At 42.7% G+C, this 23,390-nt stretch overlaps 1 protein-coding gene across 2 annotated transcripts in view; it reads left to right on the top strand.

Moving 5' to 3' along the window:
* The window catches only part of NIPAL2 (NIPA like domain containing 2), a 173,163-nt gene that overhangs the window by 124,971 nt on the left and 24,802 nt on the right, over positions 1-23,390 (top strand). For both annotated transcript variants that reach the window (XM_089666479.1, XM_089666471.1), the window contains exons 6-9: positions 7,939-8,035; positions 10,547-10,682; positions 18,496-18,584; positions 19,622-19,685. In XM_089666479.1, coding sequence (XP_089522605.1) covers positions 7,939-8,035; positions 10,547-10,682; positions 18,496-18,584; positions 19,622-19,685 — 386 coding nt within the window. The remainder of the gene's footprint in view (positions 1-7,938; positions 8,036-10,546; positions 10,683-18,495; positions 18,585-19,621; positions 19,686-23,390) is intronic.

Here is a 23,390-nt window from a genome sequence, read left to right on the forward strand (position 1 = left end):
ATTAAAAGAGGTATAGACTCCAGAGAGAGAGATATCAGATTACCCCGGTACAAATCATTAGTAAGACCTCATCTGGAATATGCAGTTTTGGGCACCAATTCACAAAAAGAACATTGGGGAACTGGAGAAAGTACAGAGAAAGGCAACCAAACTGATAAGAGGCATGGAGGAGCTCCGCTATGAGGAAAGATTAAAGGAATTGAATATATTCTCTCTTGAGAAGAGGAGATTTAGGGGGGATATGATCAACATATATAAATACATCAGTGGTTCATATAGGGGGCACTCTTTACGTCTGGAGGAAAATAAATTTAATCTCCTAACATGGAAAGGTTTCTTCACAGTAAGAGCTGTGAAAATGTGGAATATACTCCCTCAAGAGTTGGTTCTGGCCATCTCAGTGGATTGCTTTAAAAAAGGCCTGGATTATTTCCTAGATACACAGAATATAACTGGATACTAACATTTATAGGTAAAGTTGATCCAGGGAATATCCAATTGCCTCTCGGGGGATCAGGAAGGAATTTTTTTCCCCTGCAGGAGCAAATTGGATCATGCTTTGCTGGGTTTTCTTTGCCTTCCTCTGAATCAACTGTGGGTATAGGATTATAACTTTTTTTTTTTTTTTTTTAATGGTTGAACTGAATGGACTTTTGTCTTTTTTCAGACAGACTAACTATGTAACCTTTCCTTCACCATTGCTGTTACTAAATGCTCAAAGATAAAAACTCTAGTCTGTAAATATAGATGCTAAAACTATGCTACCCCACCAAAAGTTCTAACTTAAAAGGACATTTTGCAGCACCGTGTCTTAGTAGTTAGCACTTCAGCCTTACAGCACTGGAGTCCTCAATGGGAATCCTGACCTGGACACTACCTTCATTGAGTTTGCATGTTCTGTTTGTGCTTGTGTGGGTTTTCTTCTCACCCTTCAAAGAGATGCTGGTAAATTAAATGGCTCCTGTCTAAATTGGCCATAGCATGTAAGATCCTTGAGGGCAGGGACTGGTGTTCAGTTTACAAATCACTGTATTAATTGTCGGTGCTATTTAAAAGCTTGGACTAAATAAGTAAAAAGTTGTAAATGTGATGTAATATGAAGTAAGAAAATGTAAACACTCACTTTTTACTGATACTGGATTTGACTGGTTTACATCATAGATTATGCATTCTACAAAACAATATTCATGCTTGTATATCACAAAATATCTGACACCGTAACATGTTACCTGCATTTTAAATAAGACAGTTGAACTTAATGTCGCTTTTATGTGTCATGGGGTTAAAGTATATGATTACTCAATTATTAAAATCTCATAAATTTGAGGAGGAATTGCTCCACAATGACTGCAGTTTCACAGGTCAGTGAGGATTTATTGCTTGAATGTCCATTGTCTTGGCATATTATTAATTTAACAAAAAATCCCAGCCAAATTGTAAGATCTTTATAGAGTAGTGAAGGTTTAGAAATGTTGTCAGGTTTTTATTGCTGTCTACTTCTCCACTTGAAGGATTTCCCCTCACTTCTATCCAAAATCATCCTCTATCCCAAAAGAAATTGAGCAGTGATGAGCTCACAGATTTCTTATTTGAAGATATCACGTCTGCTCCATTTTCTTCTCACTTTCTGCATTATGACCTGGACAAATGGTGGGAGTAGACCATCTCAACAGGCACACAGACTACTATAAAACCCGACAAAAACAGATAATTCTAGATATTTGATCTAGAAGAGCACCTAATTTGCATATTGGCAACCCTCCCAACTTCAGAGATCAAGTTTAAATAACCCATTTTTAATAATTCTGTGTCATTATAAATTATAGAAAAGTGTTCATGTGGAATGGAGTTCTTCTTTAACAATTAAATGTTGGAAATGTATTTCCAAATACCATAGCATGAGATAGAGGTGTTGGCCAGCTCTGAGCTCCATGAGCTCATTAGAGTGCACGGCTTCGGGATGATTGGGGATTAGTGGAATCGATGAACAGCAAAGCCTTTGGTCTGCAAATGGCCGTGTAAATATCAGGGGAGTTCATTAGCGAAGTGTCAGATCTTCAGTGCAGTTCAGAAACTGTGTAAAGAAATGTGATGTACACTGCAAAACACTTGTTGGGGGACATGGAAGCCAAAAGACTGAACTCTGATTTGTGTGCATGATGAAAAACTAACTGTATCTTGTATATACTATAAAAGACAAATCGTGTATCTTTTTTTAAAACTACGATTTATGTTAAGATAAACATCACTAATATCACGTACCCAGTGTTAGAGGCCAATGGAGAGAGGGCTTCCCTTGCGGCTAAGTTCCAGACTCCCCTGAGAGTGGAACAGCAGGAGTCAGGCCCAAAGTGGCACAGGTCGCCTGTAGGAGTACTCATTGGTGGTCCACTCAGGAGCACAGCTGATGCACTGAGATGGCATCTGCAGACAGGTGGTGCCTGTGCGAGGTATGCAAGCCTTCCGGGAAACAGAGGATCACAGGATAGGCAGTTCAAAGCCAAGGTCAGGTACCAGGTGGAAATCAGAGCAGACGTAGTCAGATGGGATAGCCAAGGTCATACACAGAGGAGCAAGAAAGAATATCCGTTAGCTAAGCCGAGGTCAGATCAGGGGTTAAGCAGAGAAGACAGGTCGGTATCAGGAAATCACAGATCACAATGGAACAGGAACAAGGTACTGGGAAGCCAGAGATCAACCAGCACCTGAGAGTAGTGCAGGGCTTCCGTTTGGAGCCAAATTTGAGCCGATGTGAACTTCTGCGGCCATGCAAGGTACTGGCAAGGGTGCCATGTCTCCTAACACCTCTGCCGAAGACAGAGTCCTGACAACTAAACTAGCACAAATTTGTCACAATTGGGTTTCATGTAGATTATAGACCTCAAGTATCCAAATTACTAGAGGTGAAAACTCAACATGTGGATTGATGTGACTTCAAATATCCATGGATTGATCTACCAGTAGGTTTGATTTAGTGTTACTCCCAGTTTAAAGTAAAAAAATATATAGATACACATGGTAGTGTAGTGTCAGAAAAATTTAGGCATGGATTTTTTTTCTCTGTTCATAAACTGGAATGATACAAAGGCTTCAAAGTGCATAAAATCAATTTGTTCATACCCTGCTTCTAAATTAACCAGTGCTGGGACATATGTAGCACTACCCTCTTGAGGGCCGCTGAGTATTTTTCGGGTTCCCTGTCTCTCTTGAGACTGCCTTGGAAGCCCAACCCCTGCTGACATCACCTTAGACCAGGCATGTCCAAAGTCCGGCCCGCGGGCCAATTGCGGCCCGCGTTCTGGACTGAAACGGCCCCACAGGTGAGCTACCCAAATACATAACTTACGGCCCCCGGTAGTGATTCCCTGAAAGCTACTGAGGACTCCAGCGATCTCTTGACATCATCAGCTGGTGCAGGAAGGAGAGCCCAAATCTCGCGACGTCCGAGATCTCGTGAGATTTCTGCTTTCCTTCTCTGTGTGCCGGCTGATGACGTCAATTCCCGCTCGACAGATCCCTGGAGTCCTCAGTGGCGTTCGCAGAATCGCTAGTGGAGGGCCGTAAGTTATATATTGGGCAGCTCATCTGTGGGGTCCGGAACGTGGGCCGAGTGATCCCAGGTGGTGCGCAGGGAATTACTACTGGGGCTACCATTTACCATTATTTACTATGTTTGCAGTCTCTGGTCATCTCCTGTACTGTGTCCGCAGTCTCTGGTCATCTCCTGTACTATGTCCGCAGTCTCTGGTCATCCCCTGTACTGTGTCCGCAGTCTCTGGTCATCCCCTGCACTGTGTCCGCAGTCTCTGGTCATCTCCTGTACTGTGTCCGCAGTCTCTGGTCATCTCCTGTACTGTGTCCGCAGTCTCTGGTCATCTCCTGTACTGTGTCCGCAGTCTCTGGTCATCTCCTGTACTGTGTCCGCAGTCTCTGGTCATCTCCTGTACTGTGTCCGCAGACTCTGGTCATCCCCTGTACTGTGTCCGAAGTCTCTGGTCATCTCCTGTACTATGTCCGCAGTCTCTGGTCATCTCCTGTACTGTGTCCGCAGACTCTGGTCATCCCCTGTACTGTGTCCGCAGACTCTGGTCATCCCTTGTACTATGTCCGCAGTCTCTGGTCATCTCCTGTACTGTGTCCGCAGTCTCTGGTCATCTCCTGTACTGTGTCCGCAGTCTCTGGTCATCTCCTGTACTGTGTCCGCAGACTCTGGTCATCCCCTGTACTGTGTCCGCAGACTCTGGTCATCCCTTGTACTATGTCCGCAGTCTCTGGTCATCTCCTGTACTGTGTCCGCAGTCTCTGGTCATCTCCTGTACTGTGTCCGCAGTCTCTGGTCATCCCCTGTACTGTGTCCGCAGACTCTGGTCATCCCCTGTACTGTGTCCGCAGTCTCTGGTCATCTCCTGTACTGTGTCCGCAGTCTCTGGTCATCTCCTGTACTGTGTCCGCAGTCTCTGGTCATCTCCTGTACTGTGTCCGCAGACTCTGGTCATCCCCTGTACTGTGTCCGCAGTCTCTGGTCATCCCCTGTACTGTGTCCGCAGTCTCTGGTCATCTCCTGTACTGTGTCCGCAGACTCTGGTCATCCCCTGTACTGTGTCCGAAGTCTCTGGTCATCTCCTGTACTGTGTCCGCAGTCTCTGGTCATCTCCTGTACTGTGTCCGCAGTCTCTGGTCATCTCCTGTACTGTGTCCGCAGTCTCTGGTCATCTCCTGTACTGTGTCCGCAGTCTCTGGTCATCTCCTGTACTGTGTCCGCAGTCTCTGGTCATCTCCTGTACTGTGTCCGCAGTCTCTGGTCATCTCCTGTACTGTGTCCGCAGTCTCTGGCCATCTCCTGTACTGTGTCCGCAGTCTCTGGCCATCTCCTGTACTGTGTCCGCAGTCTCTGGTCATCTCCTGTACTGTGTCCGCAGTCTCTGGTCATCTCCTGTACTGTGTCCGCAGTCTCTGGTCATCTCCTGTACTGTGTCCTCAGTCTCTGGTCATCTCATGTACTGTGTCCGCAGTCTCTGGTCATCTCCTGTACTATGTCTGCAGTCCATTGGTTCAGAATTTTTTTTCCCTGTTTTTCGCCTCTAAAACCTAGGTGCGTCTTATGGTCAGGTGCGTCTTATGGAGCGAAAAATACGGTATCAATTTGGGCTATAATGGATTGGTGCTCAGGATCGCTTGATGTCATCAGACAGTGCAAGGAGAAACAAAGCCCAAATCTCGCGACCTCCGAGATCTCGCGAGATTTGGGCTTTCCTTCTCCCTGTGCTGGCAGAGTGATTTAACACCTGTTTAGATTTGTCATCCAAGTCACAAAATGAAAAGTATGCCGTTTTCAATAAACTTTTGCATAAAATAGTTCATTTGCATTTAATGTTAATGGTTCATCAGAATGTCGGGCAAAATGGTCGGCCCTCGCACATGTTCACTTCATTAAATCTGGCACTCTTCCAAAAAAGTTTGGACACCCCTGCCTTAGACCTTTAACCAGAAGGACCCCCTAGTAGCAACTGTGAAACAGACTCACACACAGTTTAGAGTTGATTGATATTTTAATTATATTGATGTCAGAATGCAAGCACAACAAAATGAATGTTAAATATTTCTATAGAATAACAGCTAACACTCTACTAAGTGTTGTAACACAACACAATTTCAATTTTCAGATGTCCTGCAAATCAGAATTTAATCAGTAGCCACAGTTCCTAGATGTTTCTTCCCAAGTGAGCTGAAGGAAACTATCAAATGGCCAGACTAACTCACGTTTGAGCTCTCAGTTACTGGTAGCTGGGTTTAACTCTGAAAAGAAAAAGGGCTCTTTAATTGGATATGTCAATGTTCCTTTAAACTGAAGTGTCCAATCTTATGCATGCTCGATGGGGCCCTAGTTGGCGCACACGAGGATTTAAATCTTTCTTGATATAGAGGTAGGATTTCCTTAAGAGATGGTGAACACAAAGGAAAGGGAACTTCTCCTTTAAATGATGTTGGATTTGGATGGTATTTCTTTAGCACACACAGAAATCTGAGATTAGGCTGGGATTATGGAAAGGGTGGAAGCAAACTTCAGCAGGGGTTAAATCCTCTTTAAAGGGGTGGCAAACTAGAGTGATAAAGAAGTTCCTTGACAAGTAGCACAGACTAGTACTGAAGCACTAATGTAACTTGATCTGCAGGGTGCATATATTGCAGCAGACTCCTGTGATTCAATGTGCTGAGAATGTAATAATTAGAAGGCCACAAGGTAGAACTGACCTGTCAATCTAGGCCTTAGCACAATAACTTGTGAAACAAACTAATGCTAAACTGAGAAGACAGTAACTAAACTTAGCAATGTCACTTGCAACTTAAATGATTTGAGTATGAAGCCCTCTCACCTGATCCGTGGCCTCGGCCAGGTAGTGGATAGTCTCTCTGCAGAGGGGGGGGGCCTTGATTCCTTCATGAAAGGTCACCCCAGATGAAAGCACTCCAGTCAATATTCTTGCAGGATTGTCAGTCCAGCTTGACAGCGGTGCCGGCGGTCAGCAATTCCTCCTCACTCCTTCACTCTCGCCTAGCCCAACCTGGACCTCCAGTGTCCCACACAGCCTTCTCTTCACACCTGCTCTCTGGCTTCCACGGTCCACTTCCTGTCTTCAGGTTTCTGGGCATCTGTATTTATTTGACTCCGCCCATGAGCTAGCTCCCCTGGGAAATGTAGTTTGTTAGCTCGTTATTAAACAGTGAAGTCCTGCTATCAGCCTACAAGTCCAACAAAGCTTTTTTCAATGGAGTCTGTATAACTGAGCTGCAGAACACTGCCATCTGGTATCTACTTAAGATCCTGCAACTAGTATTACTGCAGGGTGTTACACATATTTAGTACACACTTATATAATAAGTCTTCAGCCACCAGGCTGGACCAATGTAATTATCTAAAGAGCCACCTGCTGTTTATTTGGGAATTAACGTGGAAGAAAAACCTAGTGTAACTATTCCTAAAAATATAATCCCCACCCTCTTATCTTGCCTAACCTATATATAAAGATGTGTATACTTACGGTACCTATGTTTAATCTGCTCCAGTCCAGTCATGTGATCATGCAACTCTGGATCTCCTGTGTCAGTGGGCAGCCGCTGTAGGCGGAACCATTAAAAATGGCTGGGCTGGGTTGTCGAGTGCTCCCTGAGCCGGAGCTGCAGGATCAAGTGACTGGCCTGGATTAAAAAATAGATAGGTACACAGATCCTTTTTAATATAGTTTAGGTAGGATAGCTAGAAAGAGGGAGGGAACATTAAGAGTCATTTAACTTTGTACATTGTACTTTCAGATAAGAGGGGGCCACAGCACCAATATTTTGGTATTGGCCACTTAAGCACTGTCACATGAGGGCCGCGCCAGCCTCCTAATTCTCTTTGCTTCTCGCTGCAAAATAGTGGTCAGGGGGTGAGGAGGAGGTAGGTATTTGCAGCTAGTCGGGCAAATATTAAAGTTCGCATATTCCTCTACCCTTCCATGCTTTGGAATGTCATTGATCACCTTCTAATGTAGTAGTATATGTCTTTAAATAGGTGCTTTCATAGTAAGGAAGTCTAGTCCTTACTTATTGGAACCAAAATGTCACACAGGAAATGCTCCTTTGCTTGCTGCTTAGGGAAGTTGGGACCACTGCCTCTCTATTTTGCCAATCGCCTGTGCTATGCAGACAAGTCAGGTTATTCAGTTATATTTGGAGCAAACTGGCCCCGTTTTGCTGTGAGTTCTGATTCCTTTTATTATTTGTAATTTAAAAAAGCTCAGAGATATACCGGTTCCCCCATGTACCGGTGTGCACCATGGCACCAAAGCTGTAGCAGTCATTGCTGAAGTCTGACATCATACTTAAAAGGCCTTCCTTCCATGTCAAGCTCCGTGAAATGTGAAATCAGAGGAATGATTTATGTTCTTCATTTTCCAGATCTTAGAAGTGATTGTGTTCTGCATCTTGCTCTACGTGTACAAGAAGAAAGGAGTGAACCACATTGTGGTTTTGCTACTTCTGGTAGCTTTGTTGGGTAAGTACATAGTCTTCTGATGGTATCTAGGTCTGCGTGTCATTTTCTTCTCTCTTTTCATTAACATTTGTTTAAATCAAAATCTTATTGGAAGACATCTGCTGTTATGTTTGTTTTTGTGATTCATTTGAAACCGTTTGGACGATATGAAGGGACATGTGTTTTCTCTCTACTGCAAGATTGCCCAATACTGAAGATATTGCATATTGTTTGATTTAAAAGTGTATATCAGTTTGGAACAATGGGCTAAGTTCAGGCTCCGCACTATTCTACTGCACGTCAGTGATAAAGGCAACTCTAGTTTTGGTATACTCTTATCAAAACTGGTATTTCAAATTTTGGGAGATGGTAGGATGGCAATTTTGCCACTTCCAACTATTTTAATTTAAAATAGCTGCATACATACCTTTTTTTCAAGGGGTTTTCTGTCACATGACACCACATATCCTTTGATTCCTTTGGTGGCCTGGCTGTAAGTTATGAAGGAACATCACTCACTTAATGTCTGGAGTGCTGCTCCTGTAGCGTTCTCCTGTGACCCCAAGGAAGATTGATTATGCATCCATAAAGGCATGTTCTAGATGCACTGGGCTCGTTGGATGAGGGTTGAGCGATGGAGAGTAGAACGGTGAGTCTACAGGGGACATTGCTGGGTAAAGGTGAATTCAGCATTTGGGTGAATATATTTTAAAATGTTGGCCAAAGCTACAGATGAAAAAGTTTTTTGAAAGATTTGAAGGTGCTTATTTTAGATAAATGCAAAATGAGCAAAGGGTGTGGCCTGGTAGTGGGGAAAGTGAAAATAATTCTGGGGTGCATCGATAGAGGGATCATCATCAGAAGGAAGAAGGTTCAGATTTCCCTATTGAGATCTTTCATTAGGCCTCATTTAGAATACCGTGTCCATTTTTGGAAATTTCAACTGCAAAAAGGTATGGATGAGATAAAATGGGTCCAAAGGTGGGCAAAAAAAAATGAAGGATCTGTTTACAATGATCATCTTTTATTTGTGTAAAACCTTTTATTCCAAAAGGAAAACAGTTTGCTGTAACTGCTTCACTTTGTTAGTGTATCGAATTCTGCTAGTACATCTAACACTTACCTCCCCACAAACTGACAATGCTACTGTCCAAAATGTGCCCCCTGTGCTCCTTTATCCAGAGTGGGGTCACGCTAATACGGGAGGTACGTTACTTGCCAGATCACCAGGTGAAAACAGAAGGAAAAATGCCTAAAACAGAAAACAAATGCAGCCACCACATCTAATGATTGGTAAGCTGCAATATATTACATTTTTGGTTTTGAGTTTAATACTTCTTTAGGCTTTTAAAGCGGAGTTCCACTCACCATGTCAAAAAATGTCAGCAGCTACAAAAATTGTAGCTGCTGACTTTTAAAAAACAGCCACTTACCTGTCCCTCGGTCCCGCGGTGTGTCCCCTGCAGCCCATTTCACCGGCCATCCTGTATTCCAGGAGGCCGGCATCTTCAGTGTGGGCACCCGGCTGTGATAGCGTGCGGCTTCACAGCCGGGTAACCCACTGTGCATGCGTGAGTAGCACTGCATTTCATGAATGGTCCTGTAGACTTCTGGGACCTGTCACATGTCCCAAAAGACTACAGGGAGGGAGGGAGGACACCTTCCACGTCTGGTCACCTAGGCGATGGGAGCGGGTACCTGTCAAATTCAGGTCCCCGCCCCCCAAAGGTACCAATCCTTAATGAGAAACGAGGGAGCAGTCCTTAAAGCGGAACTTCCCCTTTTTGGGTTGAGCTCCGCTTTAAACATAGGGCCAAGGCTACAGTCCTTTTGGACACCTGAAAGACAAACACTAGGACACCCATACACTGTAAGATCAATTTAGTCACTGTGAAAGATCAGTTTTCATAGTTTTTCACTTTGTTGGTGTATTGAAATCTGCTAGTACATTTAACACTCCCCTCCCTGCAAACTGACAGTGCTACTGTTTAAAATGTGCCCCCTGTGCTCCTTCATCTAGAGTGGGGGCACTCTAATACAGGAAGTGTGTTACTGGCCAGATCACCAGATGAAAACAGGGGAAAAAGCCTAAAAAAGAAAATGAATGCAGCCACCACATCTAATGATTGGTAAGCTGCAATATATACATTTTTTTGGTTTTGAGTTTAATAATGCTTTAAGCTTTTAAACATAGGGCCAAGGCTATAGTCCTTTTGGACACCTGAAAAGCAAACATTAGGACACCCATACACTGTAAGATCAATTTAGTTACTGAGAAAGATCACATATTTTTATAGTTTTTCGCTTTTCTGACCTCTTTTGAAAGGGGTTTTAACATAAATATAGAGAAATATGGAGCCTCCAATATGTTCTCAGTTTCTGACCTGGAACAATCATGCAGCCGAGAAAAACCAGAGAGCACCCAGAACTCCTGATCTGCATACTTTGTATATTCTCATTGCTGTTGTCCGACCCGTATGTTATATTTCATAACAGACTTGAATGCTCACATGCTTTCTTTCTCATTTGCAGCCTCGGTGGCAGTGATTTCAGTTAAAGCGGTTGCTGGCATGTTAGCGATGACCTTGAAGGGGGATATGCAGCTGACATACGCCATCTTCTACGTCATGGCTGTTCTAATGATTGCTTCGTGTGTCTTCCAGGTCAAGTAAGTTATGGCCTTTTTAGCTGGAAAAGTGTTCTTCTGCCTGAAAGCCCTTATTTGTGTACACGGCCAGACAGGACTTTCTTCAGTAGAATTTTAATGATTATGCTGTTTGTTTTTCCCACCACGAAGTGGAATTTTAAATGATCTGGGCTTAGTTTTATGTGTAGATTGCATAAAAGATCACTATGGAATTCAGTGCTGTAACACTTTTAGGAAAATAAAAAACTTTTAACCATACACAAAAGCGTTCTTGCTGAGTGCTATAAAATTACTGGAAAAAGCAGTCAATTAAAACTCTACTTGAAAGTAGATGTTTACTTTAAATTTAAAGTGTTTATGTAGCCAAAATTTTTTTCAGTTCAGGAAATAATAAGACATTGCTACTAAGGGAGGAAAATTCTCCTCACATTCTATAATTAGAACATGTGTCGCCATTGAAAGAATTTAGATTTTCTATTGCGTTCTTACTTAGTGACAAGTATTACCAAAACAATTAGAGTGAGCAAGCCTAATGAGAAGGGTGAAGTTACCTGGCAGGAACACTCGGAGGACTCAGAGATTCAAATCTTTCCCCACTCTATAGGAAAAATTTACAAAAAAGGTTTTGGCCATACCTACACTTTAAGATCCTCAAGTAGAAGTAAAGGATGATGGGGGAGGCCAGCATTTGCCATAATGTAAGCATACTTACCTCTGGATATGTTCTTCTCCAGCTGTCATGGTCAGGAGTCAAGCTTAAAGTCCAGTAGCTACTGCAGTAGAGAGGCTTCCACCAACCAGCTGGATAAGTACACAAGCATGTCACCCTGATGGCTGACGTGGGCTCGCCCAAAGTGTGGGGTCTAAGCACTAACCAGTATTCACCAGCGCTCCTGATGGTGGAGATGGGTTTTGCTGTGTGTTAGAACAAGGTCACAGTGCTCAGGATCATCCGACCAGGAGGAGAGAAAGCCAGGGCCCAATATTAGATATAGCAGGTAGGGATCAAGTAGAAGTGTAGTCATCAAACAAGCCAAATTTGATAAGTGAATACAGGCTGGGATCGAGCAAGAGTGTCGAAGAACAATCCAAGGTCGGTAATGAGTAATAGCGAAGATATGGACGGTATCAGGATAGATGATCGAAATATTAGCTGAAGATAGCACAATAATCTGGCAAACAGAAAGTGAAATGGCATGGCTTAAATAGGGAGTTCACAGGAGGAGCTAGAAGTTCAACATTCACCAGAAAAAAGGTACAAGGCAGGATTGTCTAAGGGATCAGATAGGGTGCGGTCCATGCTGTCCAGATTGTTAAGCGGCTCATCAAGAAGAACTACTGCCAGACACAGCAGAGATAGTGGGTTCAGATCCTGTTCTGACACCAGCAATGTAAGTTTCCAGCTCCCACATCCACTCTGCACCTGCTGTTGCCATGTTCTGTTGTTCTTTTTCCAGGTCCACTGTCTTTTTGCTTCACCCACTGGGCAGGCAGGTTGCGCACTGGAGTTACATTATCTTGGCACCTGGATCCATTCCTCGCATCTGTAAAGTGCAGGTAGTGTACACTGTACTGCTCATGTGCCAGTCAGTGTAAAAGATTTTTTAGGTAGAATAGACTTCTAATGTCCGTTCTACTAATGTGGCAACTGTGGAAAATGAGGTTTAATGTTGATAAATGTAAGGTTATGCACTTGGGGGTTAAGAATATGCATGCATCATACATACTGGGGGGGTACAACTGGGGGAATCAATGGTGGAGAAGGATCTGGGGGTTCTGGTAGATCCCAAGCTTAATAATGGCATGCAATGCCAAGCTGCGGTTTCAAGAGTGAGCAAAATCCTCTCTTGTATTAAAAGAGGTATAGACTCCAGAGAGAGAGATATCATTTTACCAGGGGCGGACTGACCATTCGAGCACTCGGTACTGCCCGAGGGCCCGGGGTCAGTAGGGGGCCCCATGAGATGCCCCTGGTACCTTTCATTGGCTTTTTCATAGGCTTTTTTGGGTGTGGTCAAGGACACAGGGGCCCCATGATCCCCTATTGCCCGGGGGCCCCATGAGTTGTCAGTCCGCCCCTGCATTTTACCCCTGTACAAATCATTAGTAAGACCTCATCTGGAATATGCAGTTCTGTTTTGGGCACCAATTCACAAAAAGAACATTGGGGAACTGGAGAAAGTACAGAGAAGGGCAACCAAACTGATAAGAGGCATGGAGGAGCTCAGCTATGAGGAAAGATTAGAGGAACTGAATTTATTTTCTCTTGAGAAGAGGAGATTAAGGGGGGATATGATCAACATGTATAAGTACAGCAGTGGTTCATATAGTGAACTCGGTGTAGAGTTATTCACCCTGAGGTCATCACAGAGGACAAGGGGGACTCTTTACAGCTGGAGGAAAAGAAATGTAATCTCCAAACACAGAAAGGTTTCTTCACAGTGAGAGATGTGGAATAGACTCCCTCAAGAGTTGGTTCTGACCAGCTCAGTGGATTGCTTCAAAAAAGATCTGGATTCTGTCCTAGATACACAGAATATAACCGGATACTAACATTTATAGGTAAAGTTGATCTAGGGAATATCCGATTGCCTTTCGGGGGATCAGGAAGGAATTTGTTTCCCAGCAGGAGCAAATTGGATCATGCTTTGCTGAGTTTTTTTTGCCTTCCTCTGGATCAACTGTGGATATAGGATTATAACTTTTTTTTTTCTATGGTTGAACTGGATGGACTTTTATCTTTTTTCAGCCAGACTAACTATGTAATAGACTCTACTCGCTGGCAAATTTTTATTTTGAGGGTTTACTTCGGATTTAAATTTGTTAATAGAATATACAATTCTGCAGAAGTAAAGGAAATGTATAATTGTTCTTTATTTTGCTATATATATATATATTTCCTTTACTTCTGCAGAAATAAATATATATATATATATATATATATATATATATATATATATACCGTATTTTTCACTCCATAAGACGCACTTTTTTCCCCCCAAAAAAGGGGGGGAAATGTCAGTGCGTCTTATGGAGCGAATATAAAGCGGCCGGTCCGGTATTTTTGCGGCCACCATGTCAGAATACCGGGCCGGCCGCTCAGCTGTTGTCTCCTGCAGGGCCTTACCTGTTCCTCGCTCCAGCGCTGCACAGTCTTCCCGCGCTGGCTTCTGTGACAGCCGGGTGCCCACTGCGCATGTGCTGCGCTTTGTGAATGATCCGGTGTCTTCTGGGACACATGAAAGGTCCCAGAAGGCGCCGGGCCATTCACAAAGCGCAGCGCTTCTCGCACATGGGCAGTGGGCACCCGGCTGTCACAGAAGCCGGCCCGGGAAGAAGAGGGAAGGCACCTCCGCGGAAGTGGGAGCGGGTACCTGTCAAATTCAGGTACCCGCTCCCCCTCCCTCCCCAAAGGTCAGCAGTTTCTGGTCATTCCCTGCACTGTCTGCAGTCTCTGGTCATTCCCTGCACTGTCTGCAGTCTCTGGTCATTCCCTGCACTGTCTGCAGTCTCTGGTCATTCCCTGCACTGTCTGCAGTCTCTGGTCATTCCCTGCACTGTCTGCAGTCTCTGGTCATTCCCTGCACTGTCTGCAGTCTCTGGTCATTTCCTGCACTGTCTGCAGTCTCTGGTCATTTCCTGCACTGTCTGCAGTCTCTGGTCATTCCCTGCACTGTCTGCAGTCTCTGGTCATTCCCTGCACTGTCTGCAGTCTCTGGTCATCTCCTGCACTGTGTCCGCAGTCTCTGGTCATCTCCTGTACTATGTCCGCAGTCTCTGGTCATCCCCTGTACTATGTCCGCAGTCTCTGGTCATCCTCTGTACTATGTCCGCAGTCTCTTGGTCATCTCCTGTACTATGTCCGCAGTCTCTTGGTCATCTCCTGTACTGTGTCCGCAGTCTCTGGTCATCTCCTCTACTATGTCCGCAGTCTCTGGTCATCTCCTCTACTATGTCCGCAGTCTCTGGTCATCTCCTGTACTGTGTCCACAGTCTCTGGTCATCTCCTGTACTGTGTCCGCAGTCTCTGGTCATCTCCTGTACTGTGTCCGCAGTCTCTGGTCATCCCCTGTACTATGTCCGCAGTCTCTGGTCATCTCCTGTACTGTGTCCGCAGTCTCTGGTCATCCCTGTACTGTGTCCGCAGTCTCTGGTCATCTCCTGTACTGTGTCCGCAGTCTCTGGTCATCCCCTGTACTGTGTCTGCAGTCCATTGGTTCAGAATATTTTTTTTTCTTGTTTTTCACCTCTAAAACCTAGGTGCGTCTTATGGTCAGGTGCGTCTTATGGAGCGAAAAATACGGTATATATATTTATTATATTGAGAAATGAAAAAATTTATCATGTTTTAGATAGAAAAACTCTAGCCGAGAGATAATACTGTGTACTCCTTTTCATAGGTTTTCTAGGCTAATCCTAACTGCTTTGCTAAATAAAAAGCCTGTTATTTATAGAGCTTTGTGGCTTAAAAGGGACCCTATCACTAGACTAGCGTGTTATTTATCTGACAAACAAGACATACCTGTGCTTAAATCCCAATAGCTAGTACATGCATTTGTCTTTCAGGTTCTAAATGGATGTAACCACATACTAACACTACAAATTCTGAAGGACCCCTCTGCACACTGCTATATACCCTTCCCAGAAAACTCTGCAATAAAAAATAGGGATATTTAGTTCCCACATATTGCAGTACATGTTTAAGCTGGCCAACTGCGTCAAAGTAATCCCTCTATGGCTATCGCAACTGCTCTGCCCACTTTGTCTTTTCCCCTATGTTAGCATTGTGTCCACAGTAGCATTTGCGGTGGCAGAGCAGAGTAGCACCGGCCATAGAGGGATTACTTTGACACAGTTGGCCAGTTTAAACATGTATTGCAATATGTGGGAACTAAATATACCTATTTTTCGTTGCAAAGTTTGCTGGGAAGGGTATATAGCAGTGTGCAGAGGGGTCCTTCAGAATTTCAAATGTTATTTTTCTGTAAATCCTCCCTTGTGTAGACTTCTAAAAGCCCAGAGACTGCTACTGGGTCAGCACAGGGAGTAATTAGACACTCCCAGAAGAGGAGAGAGCTGTGACGTGCGTTCCTCTGATTCAGATGCTTGTAAAATCCCATCATTAGTCAAGTGAAAATTCCTCACCTTAAACCTCTACTGTTAGCTGCTTCACCTAGGCAAGGGTGACGCCACTCAGCCTCGCCACAGAATCCTGGGATGAGCCCTCCGGACAATGTGCACCAGCACAGTGCAGGATCCCACTAAAAGGCCGAGTGACCCTCATCTAGACAAATCAGTCAACAGCCAGGGTGTGAAGTGAATACTTTTGATTGGTGTGTTCCTACAAGCTGCTGAATGGGGGGGGGGGGGCACTGATCCTCTCTCCCTCTCTCTCATCTCATTGGGCAGTGTATAGTTCTATATAGAGTTTCAATTAGAGAGAGCTCATATGAAAGCAATTATCTACTGTTTTGCTTCTTTAGATTTAAAGTGATTTTTTTTTCTGTACAGAGAGATTTTTTTGGTATATAGGTTTTGTAAAGCATTAAGTTTTTTTTTTTTTTTTTACCTTTAATGCATTGTATTCATTAAGGTAAAAAAAGCTTTTGTGCCTGGGATTTCTCCCCCCTCCTTATAATTGCCTGAGCCCCATCAGCTGTGTAAGAGAGCAGTGGCTCTCCTGGCTCTGTCCCTCCTCACAGGGCAGATCAATAGGAGCACACTGCTGTCATTCAAACCTTATTACGAGGGAGCAGGAGCCACTGCTGTCAATCAAACCTTATTATGAGGGAGCAGGAGCCACTGCTGTCAATCAAACCTTATTATGAGGGAGTAGGACCATGTCCAGCTGTCTGTGTCTATGGACACAGGCAGCAGGGCTTGGGGACAAGCCCGCACGAGTGCTCCCATAGGAAGCAACTTCCTGTGAGTGCACAGGATGAAGAGGAGGAGACAGAAGCACTGGTGGGGGACCCTAGAAGAGGAGGATCAAGACTGCTCTGTGCAAAACCACTGCACAGAGCGCATAAATATAGCATGTTTATTATTTTATTTATTTTAAAAAACAAAAAGCTTTAAAATAGTGCAAGCAGTATGAGTAGGTGAATTAAAAGATCAGTTTGCCTTTAAAAAAAAAAAATACATGCACATCTTTTTGCAGGTAAAAAAAAGTGCATTTATTATTTTTTTCACTAGGAGCCTAGAAAGCATTGCACCCGTGATCTGCTATGCAGGATCCCACGGACTTGTCAGTGTATCTGTCTGCTGGTACCTCTTACAGGCAAGCAGATACACACTAAGGCAGAATCAATGAACTACCCTAGAGCACTCAACAGCACAGTGGTAGTTCATTGAGTACTGCAAGCTGACAATCACAAAGGCTGTCAGTACTAATTTTCCATTCGCAAAATTCTGTGAATTAATGACGCGGCCAGGATGGCAGAACCCCACACGGCCGCATTTTTAAAAAACAATAGTGACAGCTAGCGGGGAGAGAAGATTCCCTGCTAGCGATCACTAGATGCAGCAGAGCGGGGAGACACTGCAGGAGTGGGAATGTTACATTTTCCACCCTAAAACCGGGTGGAACATGTAACATGTCCCAAAGGTGAACCTATCCTTTAGGGTAGGTTCACACTATAGAAATGCAATCCAGATGTGTTCCGGATGTGTTTCCACATCTGCAGTTTTGACACATTTTTTACACATTCCAGTGCATTTTTTATGCTTTTTTGACACATTCCACTGCATTTTTATGCATTCCAATTAATTTTTGTCCCCTCTCTTTTTCTTCAATGTAAACAGGGACATGTGCGTTCCAGTGTGTTTTGATGCATTTTGGTGTGTTCCAGTGTGTTTTTGATGCGTTTTACTGCATTCCAGTACAGTTCTGTGCAGAAAAATTGCAGCATGTTCTATTTTTTTTTTCTACAACCGAAACGCACTGGAACTGCATGAACTATGACATTGACAACCATATAACCTACTTTCTGTGTGTTTTGGATGTAGAATAAAAGCAGCTGAAACGTATGTAGTGTGAACTGGCCTTTAAACTTGGTTTTAGCTCCTTGCAGCCCCTCTGGTGCAGTGCTGATAGGAGGAGAGTGCAGAGTGGCAGTCCAGTCACAGATTGGGGCTGTGGAGGAGTCCTGTAAGTATTGCGTAAACAGGCAAAATTCAGGTCTCCTTCCTGCCAGGCAGGACTGTGTGGTGTGGCAGAGCTGTGTGAATCTCAGGACTGGGTGGATAGGAACATATAACATTCGATATGTAAACACCCTCCCTTATATGTATTTATCTGTCTACCTAGCTATTAGCCTGGGGTTCAGCTGCAAGGGCATCTTTTAGTGTACTCTGTCTTAAATTCTGATTTATGAGATTTCATTTCCAATATAGATTGTACTGTAGAAAGACATAATTTCAAACCAATATTCTGTAACCGTAAATGAGATTTCTGCACGCTGACTATGTTTATACTTGTTTCCTGAGTTTGTATTTCAAATGTAAAGGAAGTTTTCATAGCTCACAATAAACAGAGAACATAAAATTTTAATTGTGATCATTTTTCACAATCCTGCAAGCACATTTTACATGGATTAATTTAAAATTGCATCTGCGCTTTTTTTTTTTCCTCCTGCGTTTGTTCTTATTTATTTAGACTTCCTGAGTACATTACAGAGTAATTTTAAGTCCCACTGAGCGCTCTTCTGTATAAATATTTATGAAACTGCTAAATCTTACAGTGTCTTCTACTATTAAACTGTCAGCAGCATTGTTTTCACTTGTTGTTGTTGTCTCATTTCTTTATTTATTTACTTATTTGTGTATTTGTTAGGTTCTTAAATCAAGCAATGCAGCTTTACAATGCAACAGAGGTGGTGCCAATTAACTATGTGTTCTTCACAACCAGCGCTATACTCGCAGGTATGGAGCGTTCAGCTAATATTGAAAATGTAAAAAAAAATATAAATTAGGGGTTTATTTACACAGGTTCTCTGGTCCATGAATGAGCAGTTTGTGCAGCTGATGCCGCCTGTTAGTTGGCATACAGCAGTTGTACAAACACAGCCACGTGTCCTAATTTGACAGGTGTGCTGGTGAGGGTGAGTGGCCCTGAATGCACACTGTTTGGGGCCGTACACCTGCACTCACATGAACTACCAGGGTTGCAAAGGTGGCACCTTCCACCGGGCCCTGGCATTCTACTACCATGAGGGGCCCAAGACGGTAGGAAAGGAGCCTGCTGCAGAACGTGCAAAAGGATCCCGCTGATTGACCATAATAACGGGCCCCGTGATTGGTTTAGAGGGTCCCGGGTCCAGAGAAAAGGGGCCCTTTATGGTTTATTGCACCGGGGCCCTGAAGGTTCTAGTTATGCCCCCTTCCAGAACAAAAATATTGCATTGTAAGGTGATAAAACAAGTGATAATGTGCATGTACTGAGGAGATGTATTAAATATGTAAGTACAGAAAAATACATGTTGGTCCTACCAGAAATCCAGTAAACTGCAAGTTTCTGTGCTGTCAGCTCCGCTGTACTAAAATACTTATTAGCCTTGCTTGACTGCTCTGTTGCTGGACTACATGTCACCAATATGTTATGATAATGAGGTTCTTTCAGTCCATCATAGGAGAAATGGGCAGAGATGACATGCTTTGGATTTCAGTGCAGGATAGGCACTGTGTTGTCCGCTTAAAACAGGATGTTTTGAGCACACTGGATTTCTAGGTGATTTTTCTGTACTTGCAGCATTTTAAAGGGATAAAACATGGGGAAATGTTTACTTGCCCAGACATACACTTTAAATCACTAATGTTGTTACTATCTATGATTAAAAAAACATATCTACCCATGGTTGGCTACACAGGAGCAATACTAGTAATAATCAGAAATTTAAAGAAAAATATTTAGCATGAATTTCAAATTATTTTAATGCATGCATTTATTTCTGTCATCGCAGGTGTTATATTTTATCAGGAATTCCGAGATGCAGCATTTTTGAATATATTTATGTTTATATTTGGGTAAGTTTTCCATTCATTTCTGGAAATGTTACAAAATCGTTTTAAGGGCACAAATGACAAATTTATTTGATAACCTCTTGTAATATTATATAATATATACAGTATAAACTTTGTTCTGTTTTTAAGATAGGTTGACAAAAGGTGTGTGTGTTTCTTTTTTTCCTTTTTTTTTTAATATTATAATTGTATCTGACAATTGCAGTATTATACAGTGGCCTCTACAGGCTGAAGATTTATTTTGTGTCATAGTGACCACACGATTGTAAACCACACTGAAACCATATTGGTTCCTAAGCCTTTGATAATTATTCCTATCAGTAAATTATTCATGACTGTTTAAATTAATTTAATTTAATTTAATAATTCTGATCTTTCTGAATGATAACTATGTAAAATATTCATTGTAGTAGTTTAATTTTCTGGATATTTTTTTACACTGCGTTTGTACATGAAAATCTAGAATCCATTAACATCTACATTATGTGACAAACACACAGCTCTCATCTTGCTCTAGTTAAGTCAGCAATAAAAACAATTTTATGATTCTTTACAAGTCTAGCTAATTCCAGGCTATAAAAAAGCACTTTATAAATGGGCGATCCATTAATTAGTATAATGTTCTGTTGTAATGTTGTCTGCTTTATTTCAGAGTCACTGCTACAGAAAGTGAGATTGCATTTCGGTCCATTTATGCCTCTTAGAGAGTGAAGTGCTGCACGAGACAATGAATCTAGTAATTAACGGGGATTATTGCAGTAGAAAGCAGCCTGGTGTGTAGAAAGATGAGCCTCTTGCATATTAATGGATGGAGTTATAGGAGACATAAAAAGTGAAGAGACATAAAACAACCTAGTAATCTGTTAATCTTTACACTTTATGGGAAGTGGCTTTTCAAATTAAATTACTCTTTTCCTAGTATGATTAGCATAAATTGGAAGGCGTTTTTTCTTTATCGGGAAGCTGTTTGACATGCTGTATACTTAGTAAATATTTCACCTAGAGTCTATTAGCTTGTCTTTCAGCTTTTGCACATACTGCATAGGGGTTTTGCTAAGAAGAACCCAAACTCTGACAATCAGTTCTGTATTTAAACCAAGCTATGCATATTTTTCATTAGCTCCAACCCTTGTAAAGATCAGGGCAGTTTAGCTATGTGCCAGTACATTTAGAAGGTCTCTGTCTTAAAGTAATAAAGGCAAAGGATGTTTTCAAATATTGGAGAAAGTTTCTCTGATATGGCCGTTTACAGCTGGGAAATGTGTTTTTGTATGGGTGTAGGTCACCATCCACCACCTTCAAGATAGACACTTCTTTGGCACCTCTTGAAGAAGAGATGGTTGGCTGAGAGATGCTTACAGTCTAAGGCAACCTTAAAGGCATCTCCCCTGAAGGTGTTGAGGCAAATTACTATGGCGTGGACCACACAAAAGTTCTAAGAGGAAATTAGTGAGTATCAGCAGATGACTGTGGAAGCAGAGAATCTCTGTAGTAGTAAAGCCCTATCACAGCAATCACTGCTATCTTCTAGGTCCTGTGGATGCTCTTCTGCATAGTGAGCAAAGGGGTTGCTTGCTTAGCACAGTTGCCATTCACCAAATGTGTATTTCCTTCAAAATATATAAGGTATTCTCTGATTGCACAAGATGGAGAGGCAGTGTGGTGATGCCACAATCTCCACCTCGTCAAGTCAGAGATCGCTTTATATTTCTGAGGGACAACTGCTCGACACAGAACCCAAAAAGACAATGACTTTTGTAGTGCCAACTTCTGCAGTGCTTCTCTTCTTCCACAGTGGTCCCACCGGTATGAAATATGTATACATAAATTGGTCCACGCTGGGCCAATGGAACTATGCAATACAAATAAAACATATCTGGAGTTCAGCTTTACATCTGATTACAAAAGTGGCATGTACATTTGTCCTAAATGCTCCCATGCATCAATCTAGAAGCAAGATGTCCTTAAATTACCTGATTTTCTAACAATTTTCAAATTTGTCAGTTGAAGTAAACCTCTCTCACATAATCTGTTTAGATTTTAAACCAAGATGGATGAAAGATCTTTCTGCTTACAGTCTGAAGATTCATCTCAAGGGCACTTTATTTAACTGGCACATGCCAGATGTGGCTGCAAAACTGGTGTCTCATGGTTAAGGCCCATCCCTGTGTACTTGTGTGTGTATATATGTACAGTATGTATGGTTAAATGTGTGACTATATTTACAGCACTGTGTGTTTGTATACAGTGTGTGTGTGTGTGTATATATATATATATATATATATGTGTGTGTATATATATATATGTATGTGTGTGTATATATATATATACAGTTGCAAGAAAATGTATGTGAACCCCTTGGGATTACATGGAGTTTTGCATGAATTGGGCATAAAATGTGCTCTGAACGTCATCTAAGTCACAACAATAGAAGAACACAGTCTGCTGAACATAATACTACACAAACATTAGATGTTGCCATGGTTTAATTGCACATAACATGTAAACATTCACAGTGCAGGGAGGAAAAAGTATGTGAGCCCTAGTTTAATGACTTCTCCCAGAGCTAATTGGAGCCAGGAGTGAGCCAACCTTGACTCCAATCAGTGTGATGATATTGGATGTGTTGCTGACAGCTGTCCTGCCCTTAAAAAACACACACCTGTTTTGGGTTTACTGGTTTCAAGAAGCACTGTCTGATGTGAACCATGCCTCGCAGAAAAGAGCTCTCAGAAGACCTACGATCAAGAATTGTTGACTTGCATGAAGATGGAAAGGGTTACAAAAGTATCTCCAAAAGCCTTGATGTTCATGTGTCCACGGTAAGACACTGTCTACAGATGGAGAAAGTTTAGCACTGTTGCTACTCTCCCTAGGCGTGGTCGTCCTGTATAAATGACTGCAAGAGCACAGCGCAGAATGCTGCATGAGGTAAAGAAGAATCCCAGAGTGTCAGCTAAAGACCTACAGAAATCTCTGGCACATGCTAACATTTTTTTTTTTTTTTGTTGAAACATCTACAATAAGGAAAACATTAAACAAGAATGGAGTACATAGGACACCACGAAGGAAGCCATTGCTGTCCAAAAAGAAGATTGCAGCACGTTTGAAGTTTGCAAAAGAGCACCTGGATGTTCCACAGCACTACTGGCAAAATATACTGTGCACAGATGAAACCAAGATTGAGTTGTTTGGGAAGAACACACAACACTATGTGTGGAGAAAAAAAGGCACAGCACACCAACATCAAAACCTCATCCCCACTGTAAAACATGGCGGAGGGAGCATCATGGTTTGGGGCTGCTTTGCTGCCTCAGGGTCTTGACGGATTGTTGTCATTGATGGGAAAATTAATTCCAGAGTTTATCAAGACATTTTGCAGGAAAACGTACGACCATCTGTCCGCCAACTGAAGCTCCGCAGAGGATGGGTGATGCAACAGGACAATGACCCAAAGCATACAAGTAATTCAACAAAACAATGGCTGCAACAGCACAGAATACGCCTTCTGGAGTGGCCCAGTCAGAGTCCTGACCTCAACCCGATTGAAATGCTGTGGCATGACCTTAAGAGAGCGATTCACACCAGACATCCCAAGAATATTGCTACACTGAAACAGTTTTGTGAAGAGGAGTGGTCCAAAATTACTCTAGATCGTTGTGCAGGTCTGATCTGCAACTACAGGAAACGTTTGGTTGAGGTTATTGC

The sequence above is a fragment of the Staurois parvus genome, unplaced genomic scaffold (assembly GCF_062004578.1).
Source record: "Staurois parvus isolate SC_StPar_1 unplaced genomic scaffold, SC_StPar_1.0 ptg000052l, whole genome shotgun sequence".
NCBI classification, from domain to species: Eukaryota; Metazoa; Chordata; class Amphibia; order Anura; family Ranidae; genus Staurois; species Staurois parvus.